The sequence below is a fragment of the Podarcis bocagei genome (assembly GCF_964188305.1).
Source record: "Podarcis bocagei genome assembly, chromosome: 16".
NCBI lineage: Eukaryota > Metazoa > Chordata > Lepidosauria > Squamata > Lacertidae > Podarcis > Podarcis bocagei.
In genome coordinates this window covers 33554132-33570425 of record NC_138142.1, presented here as the reverse complement: position 1 = coordinate 33570425, position 16294 = coordinate 33554132, and the positions used below count along the sequence as shown (strand labels likewise).

The 16294-nt window shown below is 44.4% G+C and overlaps 1 protein-coding gene across 3 annotated transcripts in view; it reads left to right on the top strand.

Moving 5' to 3' along the window:
- PACS1 (phosphofurin acidic cluster sorting protein 1) overlaps window positions 1-16294 on the top strand; it is a 76109-nt gene that overhangs the window by 31349 nt on the left and 28466 nt on the right. For 2 of the 3 annotated variants that reach the window (XM_081173281.1, XM_081173282.1), the window contains exons 2-9: window positions 3931-4018; window positions 4607-4696; window positions 6357-6482; window positions 7296-7440; window positions 11639-11730; window positions 13029-13109; window positions 14163-14222; window positions 15028-15188. In XM_081173281.1, coding sequence (XP_081029407.1) covers window positions 3931-4018; window positions 4607-4696; window positions 6357-6482; window positions 7296-7440; window positions 11639-11730; window positions 13029-13109; window positions 14163-14222; window positions 15028-15188 — 843 coding nt within the window. The remainder of the gene's footprint in view (window positions 1-3930; window positions 4019-4606; window positions 4697-6356; window positions 6483-7295; window positions 7441-11638; window positions 11731-13028; window positions 13110-14162; window positions 14223-15027; window positions 15189-16294) is intronic. The other variant, XM_081173283.1, reaches the window with a different exon arrangement.

The window sequence follows — 16294 nt, the reverse complement described above, 5'->3', positions numbered from 1 at the left end:
TCGGCTAACCTACACTTGACCTTGCTCTTAATTTAGATGAAAGCTTTGGGGACCAAAGTACAGTAGTAATTTCTGGGTGGAGTTGGAGCCACCCTGTACTGAGTTTCCGCCCTGTGTTCAAATCCTGCTGGCACTTGTCTGGATCTTACAATTTGAGCTAGACATATTTGAATTTTCTGTCATAGCTGCATTCTTTCTTTGCACTTCCTGCAAAAATGTCTGGGCTTTTATGTTGGACTATAAGTTTTTAACCTTGGTCACAATGAGCCCACCCCAGAAGTGTGGAAGAATTGACTTGAGCTATGTAACATTGAAGGAAGACCATTCAATACCAGTGGGAACTGTGAACTTTGTCTCAGGCAGTGAATGGGCAGAGTAATAGAAAGGGCTGCAAAAACCTGTGCTGTGGTGTTGAGGTTCCAAAGGGTAGTTTTGCAAAGGTGAAGGTGTTGATCTGTTGGCTCCAGTGGTGGTCCATCGATGAGGAAAATATGCTTCCACTCAGACTATATTTCAAGGATCCAGGTTTTTCAAAGCCAGGATTTGTCAAGACAATTCAATCCCAAGACAGTATCAAGAGTTCAGGACCCAGGAAGAATTAGGTTGGCAGCTGGAGGAATTAAGACCTATTTCCAACCAAAATTTGTACAGCTATTCCTGATAATAGCATCTTTTCCACAGACTAGTTTTTATGTTCTGAAAACTCTGCTACACCATTGTCAGTATTGTTGACAAGGACTGCTTGTTGACAAGGAAGAATGGGGCAAATTCAAAACGCCAGGAGAGAGTATATGCCTGCAGATTTAGTAATGACTGCATTAAAATAATGAAAACAAAAGCAACCATAACTTTAGCATCCAGACATGGGAAATTTCCCCTCTAGTCTTGAGGTCAGAGATTCTGGGTTCCCTTAGGAGGAAGGTCAGAATAGAAATTGAATGAATAAAGTTCCTTTGCATAATATCCAAATGACTTAAACATGAATTTATCCAGGAAATAAACCTGTGAAAACAAGCTTCCTGCTGGTGAGCAATTAAATCTCATGAAGTTTTGAAATGTTGTGATGACATTTGTGTTCAGGTTCAGAACCCAGTTTCCTTCCTGTTCACGTGAGTTCTCTCCTTCTGTGTTGTGTGAGGTTGCATTTTAGACTCTCAAATTTGACCTCCACTTTCCCTGTAGTCATCTAGGTCCTGAAGTAGCCACACGCAAATAACTTGATTAATTATTAATACTTTATGCATAAGACATCCAAACGAAATGTTATACCATATTTTAAACCTAGTATTACCATTTCAGAACCTCTAGGGTTAAGCAAGCGAGAAAGTTCTAAACAGATAAAAGGCTTATTATTGTAGAAATGTCAATAGTGCAACAAGAGATTATCCTTTATATACCGTATTTTTCGCCCCATAAGACGCACCGGCCCATAAGACGCACCTAGATTTTAGGGGGGGAAATGAAGGAAAAAAATTTTATTTCCCCCCCAGGTGCGCTGCGCTACACCAGGAGCTTGGGGCGTGCGGAGCTCAGCGCGCCCCAAGCTTCTGCGTGCCGGCAAGGTCTCCGCTAGCGTGGGAGAGCCGGCGCCTCTCCCAGGGCTAGCGGACCCCTGCGCTAATCCAGAAGCTTGGGGCGTGCTGAGGTCAGCGCGCCCCAAGCTTCTGCATGCCGGCAAGCAGTCCGCTGCCGCCCCAAGCCTTGCGCACCCGGCGGGACCTCCTGCCGGGTGCGGGAGGCTTGGGGCGGCAGCGGACTGCTTGCCGGCATGCAGAAGCTTGGGGCGCGCTGACCTCAGCACGCCCCAAGCTTCTAGGTGCGCGCAAGCAGTCCGCTGCCGCCCCAAGCCTCCCGCACCCGGCGGGACCTCCTGCCGGGTGCGGGAGGCTTGGGGCGGCAGCGGACTGCTTGCCGGCATGCAGAAGCTTGGGGCGCGCTGACCTCAGCACGCCCCAAGCTTCTAGGTGCGCGCAAGCAGTCCGCTGCCGCCCCAAGCCTCCCGCACCCGGCGGGACCTCCTGCCGGGTGCGGGAGGCTTGGGGCGGCAGCGGACTGCTTGCCGGCATGCAGAAGCTTGGGGCGCGCTGACCTCAGCACGCCCCAAGCTTCTAGGTGCGCGCAAGCAGTCCGCTGCCGCCCCAAGCCTTGCGCACCCTGCCTTCAGGGCGCCCGACGCTCCGAGAAGCAGGCTGCTATCCGCAGCCTAGGCAGCCCTGTGGGACCTCCCACAGGGCTGCCTGGGCTGCGGAATGGTTCCCGAAGCGTCGGGCGCTCTGCCTTCAGGGCGCTCGACGCTGCGAGAAGCAGGCTGCTATCCGCAGCCTAGGCAGCCCTGTGGGACCTCCCACAGGGCTGCCTGGGCGGCGGAATTGTTCCCGAAGCGTCGGGCGCTCTGCCTTCAGGGCGCCCGACGCTCCGAGAAGCAGGCTGCTATCCGCAGCCTAGGCAACCCTGCGGGACCTCCCACGGGGCTGCCTGGGCGGCGGAATTGTTCCCGAAGCGTCGGGCGCTCTGCCTTTAGGGCGCCCGACGCTCCGAGAAGCAGGCTGCTATCCGCAGCCTAGGCAACCCTGTGGGACCTCCCACAGGGCTGCCTGGGCTGCGGAATGGTTCCCGAAGCGTCGGGCGCTCTGCCTTCAGGGCGCTCGACGCTGCGAGAAGCAGGCTGCTATCCGCAGCCTAGGCAGCCCTGTGGGACCTCCCACAGGGCTGCCTGGGCGGCGGAATTGTTCCCGAAGCGTCGGGCGCTCTGCCTTCAGGGCGCTCGACGCTGCGAGAAGCAGGCTGCTATCCGCAGCCTAGGCAGCCCTGTGGGACCTCCCACAGGGCTGCCTGGGCTGCGGAATGGTTCCCGAAGCGTCGGGCGCTCTGCCTTCAGGGCGCTCGACGCTGCGAGAAGCAGGCTGCTATCCGCAGCCTAGGCAGCCCTGTGGGACCTCCCACAGGGCTGCCTGGGCGGCGGAATTGTTCCCGAAGCGTCGGGCGCTCTGCCTTCAGGGCGCCCGACGCTCCGAGAAGCAGGCTGCTATCCGCAGCCTAGGCAACCCTGCGGGACCTCCCACAGGGCTGCCTGGGCGGCGGAATTGTTCCCGAAGCGTCGGGCGCTCTGCCTTCAGGGCGCCCGACGCTCCGAGAAACAGGCTGCTATCCGCAGCCTAGGCAACCCTGTGGGACCTCCCACAGGGCTGCCTGGGCGGCGGATAGCTTCCTGAAGCCTGGAGAGCGAGAGGGGTCGGTGCGCACCGACCCCTCTCGCTCTTCAAGCTTCAGCGAAAGTCTGCATTCGCCCCATAAGACGCACCCAGATTTTCCCTTCATTTTTGGAGGGGAAAAAGTGCGTCTTATGGGGCGAAAAATACGGTAACATTTCCAGCATGAATTCTTAGCTTCTGCTTACATTATTATATTAACTTTATAATCTTGACAAAATGGAAAGCTTTCTAGTACACATAGAAAGAGATGTGCATGTATGTGTTGAAAAAATGAAATGAAAAGGACTTATCCTCCTGGCAAGTGCCACTTGGAAATCTGTTTTCTGTGCCTCTTGGCATACTTGAAGCTAACAGTCTGTCTCACTCAAGTTTCAATCTGAGCCAAATGGATTCAGATTGCCTACACATGGAGAATTCATGGTACGTAAAGGACAAAGTTGGTAGCATTGCCCTGTCTCCTAAGCTGCCTTGTGTTCTGGAAGGCTGGAAGAGTGTGCTGTTCTTGATCATTTTCTTAGTAGAAATATACAGTAAAATACTGATTTCAACAGCCTTGTTTGGGGAGCTGGAAGTGGAGAGACTGTTCCAGCTGCTTTATAGTTCAAGAAAGGGTAAACCTTGTGTCCTTTCACAATGGGCAAGTGTATTTATGTAAAAGTTTTTGTTTCAGGAGTTCCTGACCTATAATCTATGTTTTTTATTTCATTTTACTTGACAGATTGTTCAGCTTGACCTTGAAAAAGTTAATCATGCTGAAAGAGATGGACAAAGATCTAAATTCTGTGGTGATTGCAGTGAAACTGCAGGTACGTGTAATAAGGGAGCAAGGAATTTTTCAAACTGTATATTGGCCATAGCAATTGCAAGGCTTGCCAATTGTGTATAGCTCTGGAGAGACCCAGTTCCTTTTCTCCTGTTCTTGGGGTTGGGGTGGTGGTAGTGTTAAGCTTTTCCATTTTCCTGTGGAATGGGCAAAATGTCTGGCTTGGAGCATTGGACTCTCTAATTAATTATGTGGAACTTCATGTTCAAATTTAACTTACTGTGCCGTGCCTAGCATCCTAGCCCTATATACCTGAAGGAGCATCTCCACCCCCATCATTCAGCTCAGACACTGAGATCTAGCTCAGAGGGCCTTCTGGCGGGTCCCTCACTGCAAGAAGTGCAGTCACAGAGATCCAAGCAGAGGGCTTCTTTGGTAGTAGCACCCACCCTGAGGAATGCCTGAAAATGGCTCTGAAAATAGACCAATTCCCTGGATTGATTAAAAAATTAGTACATACTGTATTAGTGTTCTAGTGCCAGTTTCTTCAGTATGTTGTTTGGGGCTCAAGTATCCCCATGTTGAAGACTGAAAACAATGATGCACGCCTCTTGTTCTGTGCGAGTTGCAGGGTTCAAAAAGGATTCTGAGGTCCAACGAGATTGTCTTACCTGTCAGTGGACTTGTGGAAACGGAGCTTCAGTTGACTTTCTCCTTGCAGGTAAATACAGTTTAACTAAATTAATGGGGGTGCATAGAGGGGAGGGATGCTGGGGGAAGGAAGGGATAGAAGACCCTTTCTCCATAAACTTCATCAACATACCTTAGGATCTTTCTCTAATACTGTACTCAACACTAATATCTCACAAGAAATGTAAGTGATTTGTTAGAAAGACTGTACAACCTGAAAAAAGCAAGAAGGCATGTACGTTTGTGAACCAAGAAAATCTTCATTAAAAAAAACTTTTTAAAACGTACCTTAGCACCTAATCCTTAGTCTTTAAGGTGCCACAAAACTTCTGTTGTTTTTAATGTAATAGGTTTAACATGGCTACTCCTTTGGAAGTAGCATAGTGTTAGTGTGCTTCAGATTTTCTAAACAAGAAGCTTAATAACTTTACAGTGGTTTGGGGATATTTGAAGAGAGATTGCTGTGAAATTTCAAATCTCGTTACACCCACACTTTCATATTCTTAGGAAGCAATGCCACACTCTTCCTGCTGTGTGCCTAGCATGATAACTTTTCAGATTGAGAATGTGAGGCTTATGCAATGTGTCAAAGATAGCTTTCCAGTGGATTTCTCTTCTGTGCTCCTTTTCTTCAGGGAAAATGCTCAACTTCTTTTTCTCCCTTTCATGCTACATAAATAGCTATTTCTCAGCACATGGTGTTAAAAAGCATTGGACCTGTAGAGAACTGTAAAATGTATGCAATCTGTATTAAACTGTTCAGCTTCACTGCTATTTACAGGGTGAATTACATTCTTAAAGCATCTGAAGTGTTTATCTAAGATGGGACAGAGAGGATTTATATGTTATCCTCTTCTCCTTGCTAGTAAAATCCAGTGCAATCACAAAGCCAGGAGGTGATGAATCTGGGTGTTTGGGAGATGGTGTTGTGCAATTTGTTTTAACGAGTTTTCTTCCAGAATAGTTCAGACATTACCTCTTCCTGAACCAGTTGTCTTGCATGGGGAAGTAAGCTTTTGACTTGCACAGTTGTTGGATCCATTTTTAGACCATGTCCTTTATACTGAAGTGGCAACCATTTTTGGAACGTCATTCCTGACTCTAAGAAATGGCAAGCAACTATACAATGGGACATTTCCTCACACTTTAAAATCCTTTTGAAGGCATGAATTGAATGGAATATATTGATTGGGCCATTTGAAACGGTTTCCTGATCATCTGGAGAGTATTTTAGCTAATAAAGATTATGAGTTTTGGGAAAGTTACGTGGGGCCAGCTGGCTGATAGTACTGCTTTGAAGCTTACTGTCTTGACCATCTTGATATGCTGTCAATATAATAGCATTTATAGAGAAACCAGAGATTGGAACTGAGGGAAGTTGGGAGGGCGGGGAGGGTGGGTTGTTTTATGGGAGGGGGAGGGGGGAAATGGGGGGGGAATTAAGGATGATATGATTTAAGATAGTATGTTTTGTTTAAATTCCTAATAATTTTTTTTAAAAAAAAGATATACTGTTAATAGCTACAGATTAGTATTGAGCGATCTATAACCTGAAGACTTACAATTCTTGTACTAAAGTTGGTTCAAGAAAACATTACACTCAGCCTGATCTCCTTCTATCGGGACTTACTGCTGTACAAGTTTGGTCTGCAACTTATTTACATGCCATTTCCTTTGGGTTCCTCTTGCAGTATCCCCACTTCCTGAAGCGAGATGCCAACAAGCTGCAGATCATGTTGCAGCGAAGGAAACGGTACAAAAACAGGACCATTTTGGGCTACAAAACTCTAGCTGTTGGCCTTATTAACATGGCTGAGGTAAGGGAAGTTGAGAGAGCTGGTTTTCTTGAGAAAAATAATAGATGTTGATTATACCTCCTAGTTGGATCATGTTTCTTGGGAAAGCACACTACATTTTTTGAAGGGGACTTAAAAAGTGAGACCTCCCCACCACCACTACAGTGTGAGATTGATTTGGGGAAGTGCAGGCTTGGACAGTGAGGTTTTGCATGCAGGAAGGTCCCAGGTTCAATCCTCAGCATCTCTGGGTAGAGCTAGGAGGGACTTCTGTCTGAAATCACTATTAATTAGTGTAGACAGTACTGAGCTAAACTGACCAAGTAGCCTGACTTGGTGTAAGGCAGCTTCCTATATTCTTATATATTTCCCTCCACAAAAGTTGTGGCACGATAAACAGATATTTGGAGAAGCAAAGAGAGGTAAATTTGTTTCATGGTGTTTGGGTAGGAATTCAAAAGGTTTCATCAAATTAATTTCAGTCGCTAGCAATGCTGTGCCAAATGTAGGTTGGAGACATTTGCATCCATAGCACTGCCTATCTTCTCCCTTCCATCGTCACTATTTTGTATGTTTAGCCCCCTTTAGAAGAATGAGCTTTCCCAGTTGGTTGAGCTTTTTGTCTTAGGCTCACATTGGTTTGTTCTTCACATTCCTTGCTGTAACAATCTCTCTTCTTTAGAAGATTGACTTACATAATTGCCTGCTGTGCATTTTAGTTTTGCAATTTTCAGGAAACATAATCAGATCATCTAGCCACTTTGCTATTGCTGTTTTCTCTGTATTTAAGCTTTCTGGCTGCATTCCTGAAATGGTACTGTTTTTCTTCTCCAGGTTATGCAGCATCCAAGTGAAGGAGCCCTGGTGCTGGGACTCCACAGTAACGTGAAAGATGTTTCTGTCCCTGTTGCTGAAATTAAAATCTATTCCCTGTCCAGCCAACCAATAGACCACGAAGGACTAAAATCAAAATTATCTGGTAAGAATGTTTGTAAGACCTTAATTTCTGGATTTTGAGCAGTCCCAGTAGTTGACATGTACTAATGCAGGACACAGTCCTCAAACAGTTGTCAAAGTTTCATTTCATTTCTTTCACTTTTAATTTGTATACTACCATTCTGTATAATTTAATTTCTATACCACCCTTCATCCGAGGATCATGGAGCAGTTTACAATATAAAAACACCATGGGAAACTCCAGGTCTTAGATGCAGGAAGGTTCTCTGCCCAGACTTCTACCCCTGTATCTTGCTTTCTGCTTCTGATTTCCTGGTGCAATTGCTCTGCTTCCCTTGGATATTTGCATTGAACCAAGAGTGAGCAACCATTTTTCCATGGCCATCTTAACAACCTTTTCTCAACAGAAGCAAACCAAAACATACCTGCAGTATTTGGACTGAAATATGATTCATCATTTTTTCACAAGAAATTTGTTGTATGCTGCATCTTTGAGTATGCACCTTTGGTTTCCACAGCACCCAAATGTTTCGGGTGTCTTTTGTAGTGGAGCAGGAGAAGGGGATGGGACACATAAAGTATCTGTTATTACAGAGAGGACTCGCAATATTCTCTAAGAGCTGAGATTCCCACAGTTCCTTGTGTTGGGGAGGGAGACCATGCCTATTAAACCACTTTAGGTTGGGAGTGATAAATGTGGCCCAAATGAAAGTATAAATCTGCGACTTTCCAAAATACAGTTGGCTTATTCTGCCCATGTGCAGTGTTATATAGCTGCTATGCCAGTCAAAGCTGCATTCTGCTCTGTTGGTTTTCCCCTCTTGTCTTGTGCTGATTGGCTAAGCCATAGCTCAGTGGCTGAGGGCTGCCTTTGCATGCAGAAAATCTTAGATTGAATCTATGGCATCACCAGTTGAAAAGACATCTGGTAGCAGGACTAGGGAAAGCCTGTGGCTGAGATCTTAGTGATTCGCTGCCAGTCAGTGGGCTGCCAATCAGAGTGAGCAGCACTGGGCTGACTTGATTATAAGTCAACTTCGTATGTTCTCCAGTGCATACATGTATCCATACAAAGCAGAGGAAATCTTGTGTTGGATTCCCTGCTGTGGTTGATTTTGTCCTAGTGCCAATAATATGGATGCTTGAGGCACAGTGAAAGCAAAGGAGTGCTTGTAGCAGCAGGCTTACAGCTGGTGCTTGGCAGCCTGTGGTGTGCTCAGTTGTTAGTCTTAAAGTGTGCAATTTTTCAGGAGAGCAATCCCAATGCTTTTTGGATCTAGTACAGTAATGTCCACTCTTGCTGTGTCTTGTTTTGACAATCCAACCTAATTCCTTCAAACACTGCTATATTTAGCCTTCTGTCTTGGATTTTTCTGCTTTATGCTACTCCCTCCTGGATGGCTGCCTAGGCAATAAATCTGGTTGCTAAGGAAACTGATGGAGATGTAGACTCTGTGCTGGATTTATTCTAATATTTGGGTTTATTACCAGCAATGTTGTGAGTGACCGGATGCGAGGGAAAGCTGGGAACTGAGATGAAGTCATTACACTAGGCTCCAGTGTTATTAGTGTCTTTATCTGAGAATAATGGAAATGGGTTCACTTAGTTGCATAGTGTCAGAGTTTTAATCTAAAAATGATCTTATACTCTTTATAGTGGAGAAAGACGCAAGATACAGTAAACTAATATCCACTGTTAAATGGATATAATAAATGGGGACAGCTTTTTAAAAATTACATTTGTGTATTGTTCTTGAGGGTGGCATGCCTGTGTATCTTTGGTGGTGGTGAGGTACCAGATTGGCCTGAATATAAGCCGCACTTTCCCCCAAAATTCTGAACATGAAAAGTTGAAGTGTGGCTTTTATTTGCGACCTTACGGTATGCAGCCAGGAGCACAGGGCAAACCGTGGCAGGAGCGTGGTGAAGTCATGCCTGCCTTGCGTGTAGTACCCCACTCTCTCCCCCAAGGCTGGGAAGAGAGACAGCGAGGAAGGGGAAAGGCTGCCGACAATGCTGCGCATGCACACACACCCAGCATGCAGCCAGGAACAGCAAGAAATAGAGCGGCTTATATCCGGGGGGGGTCCTTTCCCCCCCTCCCCCCATCAATTTTAAAGGTGCAGCTTATATTCGGGTGCAGCTTATATTCGGGCCAATACAGTATTGTGATATTTACCCTTGCAACAAATTTGTGAGTTAGGCTAAGTAGAGAATGAGTGAGTGAGTGATTGGCCCAAGGTTTCCCCAGTGGGCTACTTGGCTGAGTAAGGATTTGAACCCAGATCTCTGCAAACCCAGCCCAGTATTCTTTCTATTCCATATAGGCCATCTTCAGTGAGAATGATGCTGATGGGGTTGGATTTGGGCACAATTGTCCTTTTCGTCTGCATTTGTGAGACTTAAAGCCTGTCATTCAAATACTGTTCACTAATCAGGATTCAAGCTTGGTTAAAAGCAACACTTACTGCCAGACTTGGGGATAGACTTTGGTGACTTAGGTCTGAGTTGAAGGGGCAGCAGTCAAGCAGATTCAAAGTCCTGCTTTAAGCCCGTGTGTTAGATGGTATCCCACTAAGGCCAGCATACTATACTTCCATTTCCTAATCGCTACTGAATGTAGCAGACGAGCAAGTTCAAATTGTAAAACTCATTCAGATAGCTGAAGTCACTTGAATGGCACATGGACACACTGAAAAGAGAGGGGGATCTGCTTTTGTCAGGCTCACCATAAAAGCAGATTTCATTTGTGAAATGTCTGCCTAAATAATGGCTCTAGCCTATGTTTATAGTCTCTTTAATTACTTTCCCTAAATATCTGGGAAATGTTTGCTGTTGGTGACTGTGTATTAGGCTTGATGAAGCATTTGGCTGATTGGAGAGGACAGTTGTGAATCTTGAATTGTGCTGTTTTGCTGGTAAGCCCCATCCTCAAGAATGAATGATTAGCTGTCAGTGTGAATGAGAAATATCAAGTTTGAGGTCACCCATGGGGGCTATGCAGATGCAATGATTTTCATAGCTACTTATGCTGTCTGGTCCAACTTGGATTGACCCTTTGGATGAATATTTAAATGCAGATCCCTCCGGTTGCTTTATTTCCCTGATATGATACAGAAATATCATGTTCTTCAGTTATGATTCAAAAGGCTCATATTGGCTTGATTTGAAGGACACAGTAAGCCATAGTAGGAAACAAGCTAAGGCTTCCTGCCAACAAGCAGCATGCTAGTGCTAACTCCTCAGTTATCCCCATTTTGCTCTGCCCCACCTAGAGCTGAAAAACAAATGATAGAGCAACTGGCTTAGTACACATGTGGCCCAATACTCATCATTCATATTTTCTCTAAGCAAACCATGAGTTGAAGCTGCTTGTTTGTGGAGTTCCTAACTATGGCTGTCAAGTACTAATGGGGCGATTTTATTTATTACTGGCTCACCTAATGTGTTTGTTGTATTTCTGGGACTCTGTGAATGTTAAAATTGTTGGCATTCCTGACAGTTCAAAAATTAAGATCTAATCTAGTCTGCACAAGCAGTCAAGTGAGGTGGTAGGATCCTGAAGTAACAAGGGTAGATTGTTTGCTTAATTTGGAGAGCATAAAGGGGGGGGGGCGTTCTCTCACCTGCTATCTGAGTTGATAACAAACAGTGCCCTCCTCCCTGCAAGTGGAAAAACAAAACTAGTAGAGAGAAATTCATCCAGCTCACTCCCTGTTTAGCTAGTTTTCTATTTGTTTTATGCTTTCTGCCTTGGGAGGACTTTGCACAGAAAGGCAGCATGCACATATTGAAATAAACTTTTTAAGTACTTGGATTTTTTTTATATAAGAGAAGAATTTTTAAAAAGGGATATATCTCACCTGCACCCTGAAGTGGTACACCTTGGGACTCTACCACTTTATTGTGCTGTATGCAGGAAACACTTTACTAATCCACCATGAGACTCCTAGAACTGATTTTCATGACATGTATAGTCAGTAAGACAAGACGACCAATGAAAAGTGGGGGGGAAGTTACATATTATGATGGCGCACAACATGCTGGCCACTCAACAACCAGCTGCCTTCTTGCTTTACATTCTGCTGAATTTGCATGACCTTTGTCCCTTGAACCTTCACACTGGGGCAGCCTTGATTCCAGTTTGCGTATGAAAATATATTCAGTTTATTTGCAAGTTTGGCAAGTTGGCATTTCTTAACTCTCAAACTATCCTCCAGATCGCTCTCCTGACATTGACAACTATTCAGAGGAGGAAGAGGAGAGCTTCTCTTCTGAACAGGAGGGGAGTGATGACCCCCTACATGGACAGGTGAGCTTCTCTTTTCACCTAGTCATTCCCTTCTGTGAGGGCATGTTGAGAATGGATTGCTCAGCAGACTCCTAAAGGAACTTGGGAACTCTGACACCTGTTCACAGATGATTACATCATAGTTCCTGTGTGCTACTTCCCTCTCCAATATCCCTTATTGCATTAGATTCATTTTAACCTTTTCTAGTTGTTTATTAAAGCTGAGTTGGAAACCCGAGGAGGAGCCAGGTGAGCCCTCTAAAAATAGTTGCTCACCAAATCCTGATGTAAGCTGATTAGAAAGAACAAAGTGTAGCAGAAAAGAGTTCATGGGAGCTGGCTGTATGGCACTTAAAAAAAGAAAGTGAGTCTTCCAACCAAAATTATACAAATACCGTATGAACACAAAAACCAGATTAGCATAATAACACAAATAATTAAAACAGCAACAACAAGCAGTTAACCACTGCTGTATCATTCACTACAAATCTCTAACAAAGTAGTTTCACTTATGCAGTATACAAAGAATACAAAATTATATGTTATTTTGATTCCTTTGGCGTTGTTTGCAATATAAAAAAAATCAGCATGGCTTTAATGCACTCCCAACAATGAGTATCAAATTATATATTCCTGAACCTTATTCACTTAATAGATAACAAAAGTGATTAATTTTTCAGCCAATTTATCATAATGCTGTCTGCCTTCTCTCTTGATGGTTTGGTTGACCATACAAACTACACCCCATGCTTTATTTAACCAACCAATATTGGAAGCCAGGAATTCTTCAAATTATAAGCAAATGTTATATGAGCAGCATTCAGCAAAAGAATTACCATCTCTTGTTGTTTGTTAAAGTTGAATCTTTAACATAACCCAGCAGGAGGGATTAATGGATCCACTGATAAAGAACAGCTTGTTACACTTTCTTTTTCTGTTACTACATCAAGCCAAAAGTGCCTTAGGACAAGACCATGGCATTTCTAATACTGAAGGCCGACTCAAAGTGTCATAGATCTGAGGAGGTTAACTAAAAGACAAAAGAAACAAACCTGTTACCAGTTAATATCATGAATAGGAATGGCTGAGAATAAGATACGTAGGCTTCCTAAGTAGCTTTGGCCAGTGTTGGCCATCTTGGAATTTTCATGTCTGGCTGTGTTCAGTCATTCGAAGCCAGATCAAAATGCCAAGCCTGGTATCCCTAACATTTCATGGGCAAAGAATGAGATTTTGTCCTGCTTTGGAGGACCTTGTTCATAACTCTGTGGCTGGGTGTTCTTTGTGTTCTGAAGTGGTTTCTCCCCCGCACCCCCTAGGATTTGTTTTATGAAGAGGAGGACCTTAGGAAGGTGAAGAAGACTAGGAGGAAACTGACCTCAGCTTCTGCAATTACTCGGGTGAGTAGCACTGCAAGCGGACTTGTCAGGTGAGACTTGCCTGCCTCTCCCCCCCCCCCATCTTCCAGTCCATCCTGCATCTGTCTGCTTGGTAATCCCAAGAGACCAGGCATAGGTGAGACCCACTATGTGGCTGTAACACACTGAGGTGAAGATGCTTCATAGCCTCAAGAAGAGCAAATGTTTACCTCCTGTATTGTGTGGCCACAATGTACCAAATATTAAACTTCTGTTGGTTTGTGTGTGATTAGAAGCTGTATTAAAAAGGAGTCTCCCATGCTGGTACTCAGCCATACCTGCCTAATTGACTGTTACCAGATTTGTTTTAGTACCAAGATACAGAATGAGTAGCTGACCTTTGATGTTGAGTTTTGATACTCTACCAAAAAGAATCTGTGAGCTTTTTTCAAGCAGAGCTTAATGAGAACAACCATTAGTTGACCACCACATTCCCACACCTCAGGGGGTAGCTGCAGAGTTTCCAGGCAGTCTTGACCTGCTTTTTAATAAATTAAGCACTTATAAGATCTTCCCTCCCTTGTATGCATTGCTCCTTAATGCTTAGCTTTGAAGATGAGTCTTTGAGAACTAACTTTCTGAGCTACCTTCATGAAATATGTACGCTTTAAAGCTGAACTGTTGAGAGCTGCATTCTTATCAAGTTTGCAAGCTAAGCAGTGTTGCTCTGGACCAGTTACTGGAAGAAGAGTTTGAGTAATGCAGAGGTTCTGCAGAGGTGTTTTTTTCTGGCATTGTGTTGCAGAGCTACTATATCCCCCTCCCATTTGGTGTAGGTTTATGGACTTGTTGAACACACTGTGGTACTTGGGTTCAGCTATATATGGCGTGGTGTTCTGACAAATCTGCTACCATCATGTTTTGTGGTTGGGGTGCTAAATTGTGGGGAGAATTGCCTTAGGATTTTCAGTGTTTGTTTCACTCTCCCAGCCTCAGTACTCATCATGCACTGTGTCTCAAGAACTCTGCTTGTGCCTGTCCTAGTCAATTGATAGGTGGCCTTTCTAATAAGTAAATGGTACCTCTTTTTCACAGCAGCCAAATATTAAGCAGAAGTTTGTGGCTTTACTGAAGCGGTTCAAGGTATCAGATGAGGTAGGTATGACAACATTTATGGTCTAGATTCCTGTAAGTGTGGTTCCTGGTTATTTTACAAAAAAACCGTGGTAATAAGTGTGTATTCCATGATGACAATTTCCACATGAAATGTAGCTGGCAATGTTTGGTCTAAAGAGAAGGGCTGAAGTTCAGTGGTAGAGCACATGCTTTGCTTGGAAATGATCCCAGTTTCAATCCTTGGCGTCTGGTAGGGCTGAAAAAAGACCCCTGGAAGCCAGTCAGTGTAGACAATACTGGCTAGATGGATTACTTTGGAAGTATAAGGCAGCTTCCAAAGTTCCTAAGCAGTTTTATGAGGGTAGTTTTGGCATTATTGGTATGGCCTGGAGAAAACAGGAGGAACCCTGCTTACATCACAGCAGCAGGAGCTCCTTTTACCTCTGGAAAGTATGGTTCAGGTGTCTGCATGCGTGGGTACAATCAGAAGATGATTTGCCTTGCTGTTTTTGTCTTGTATTTTCATTATAAGATGTGTCTGTCGCTTATCTATTTAAGAATACAAAGCAATATAGTTTTGTTTGTGTGATCTGAAGGAAGGCACAAGATTTGCTAATAGTTTTCAGGTGAAACTGTTTGGCTGACTGATGCTTGCTTGGCAATGCCCCAGTTTCAAATACCACACATTTGCATCACTATGCAGAAAGAAGATACAGCATAGAACTTAACAGAAAGTTGCCCCTCTGAGAAGCAAATAATTCTGGGTCTGTCTGAAAGAATAGGAAGCAGTGTATTTGGAACATAGGAGCTTTGAGCACCCTGGTAACTATGTCTTTTTTAACAGGTCGGCTTTGGACTGGAACATGTCTCCAGGGAGCAGATTCGGGAGGTAGAAGAGGATCTGGATGAGCTCTATGATAGCTTGGAGATGTACAACCCCAGTGACAGTGGCCCTGAGATGGAAGATACAGAGAGCATCCTCAGCACACCAAAGCCAAAACTCAAGTAAGTGTGACTGGATAAGTTGGACACGTACGTGTGTGTGTGTGTGTGTGTGAGAGAGAGAGAGAGAGAGAGAGTTGGGAACCAAGATTCCTGTGCGAGATATAAAATTGCTGATACACTGTTCTTCCACAAAACTCTGAAGCCTGAGTGACTATGCTTAAGTTTTGTTTTCTTTCAACATCAAAAAGATTTCTATTTTTGACTGAATGAGGCGACAGAATGCATCACTATGCATAAAGATGATACAGGGTTGCTGTCAGCTGTTAAAATTTTAGGGCTCTTTAACCAAATATCAGCCCTTGGGAAAGTGTTGTCTGACTTCTATGGTTTGATTCTGGAACCTTTTGTCAATAATGCCCACTGTTGTTAAAGCTTTCCCCTGCCACCTTGAGACCCAGCAACTTTAAAATACAAAGCCCCAAGATTTTCATAAAGCTGAATTATGTGGAAAATATATGTGCATGCTGTGTGATATGCTTGTTGACATGCATGACATATATTCAGACTTGTCCACTTTTAGGGGTGGATTATTTTCAAGCACTCCTGTGTCTCTCTTAAATTCCATTCCCTGTCATATTTGGATGGCTGCATGAAATGTGCAGAACCTTGTTCTGTAGTTCTAAGCATGCAATAGGAAAAAGAAAAGTGAAGTTTGTGCATAATTGAGGCAGGGAGGGGGAGAGTTCTTCCTCTGGCCTCCATTCTAAGGAAGCACATTCTCTTCCAACAGGATTCTTCCACTGTAGCTGCCAACCCACTCAGCTCCCTGTGCAGTCATTCTGTTCCATAGCACTCTCTCTCTCTCTCTCTCTCTCTCTCTCTCTCTCTGTGTGTGTGTGTGTGTGTGTGTGTCTGTCTGTCTGTCTGTCTGTCTGTCTGTCTGTCTGTCTGTTGAAGGGTGGACCTTGCACCCCTCCCTGATTTTGGGATTTGTATTTCTCCTGTTTCCTTTCCTTTTACAGAATCATATTAGTGATTATCTTTTAAACTGAAGCTTAATCTTTGTGGTTGGATTATGTTACAGTTCTGTCAAAAAACAATTGATCCCAACTTCAGTATGTGTGGCTTGCCTGTGAGCCATTCTGATTTCCTGTTTTTCCTACCCA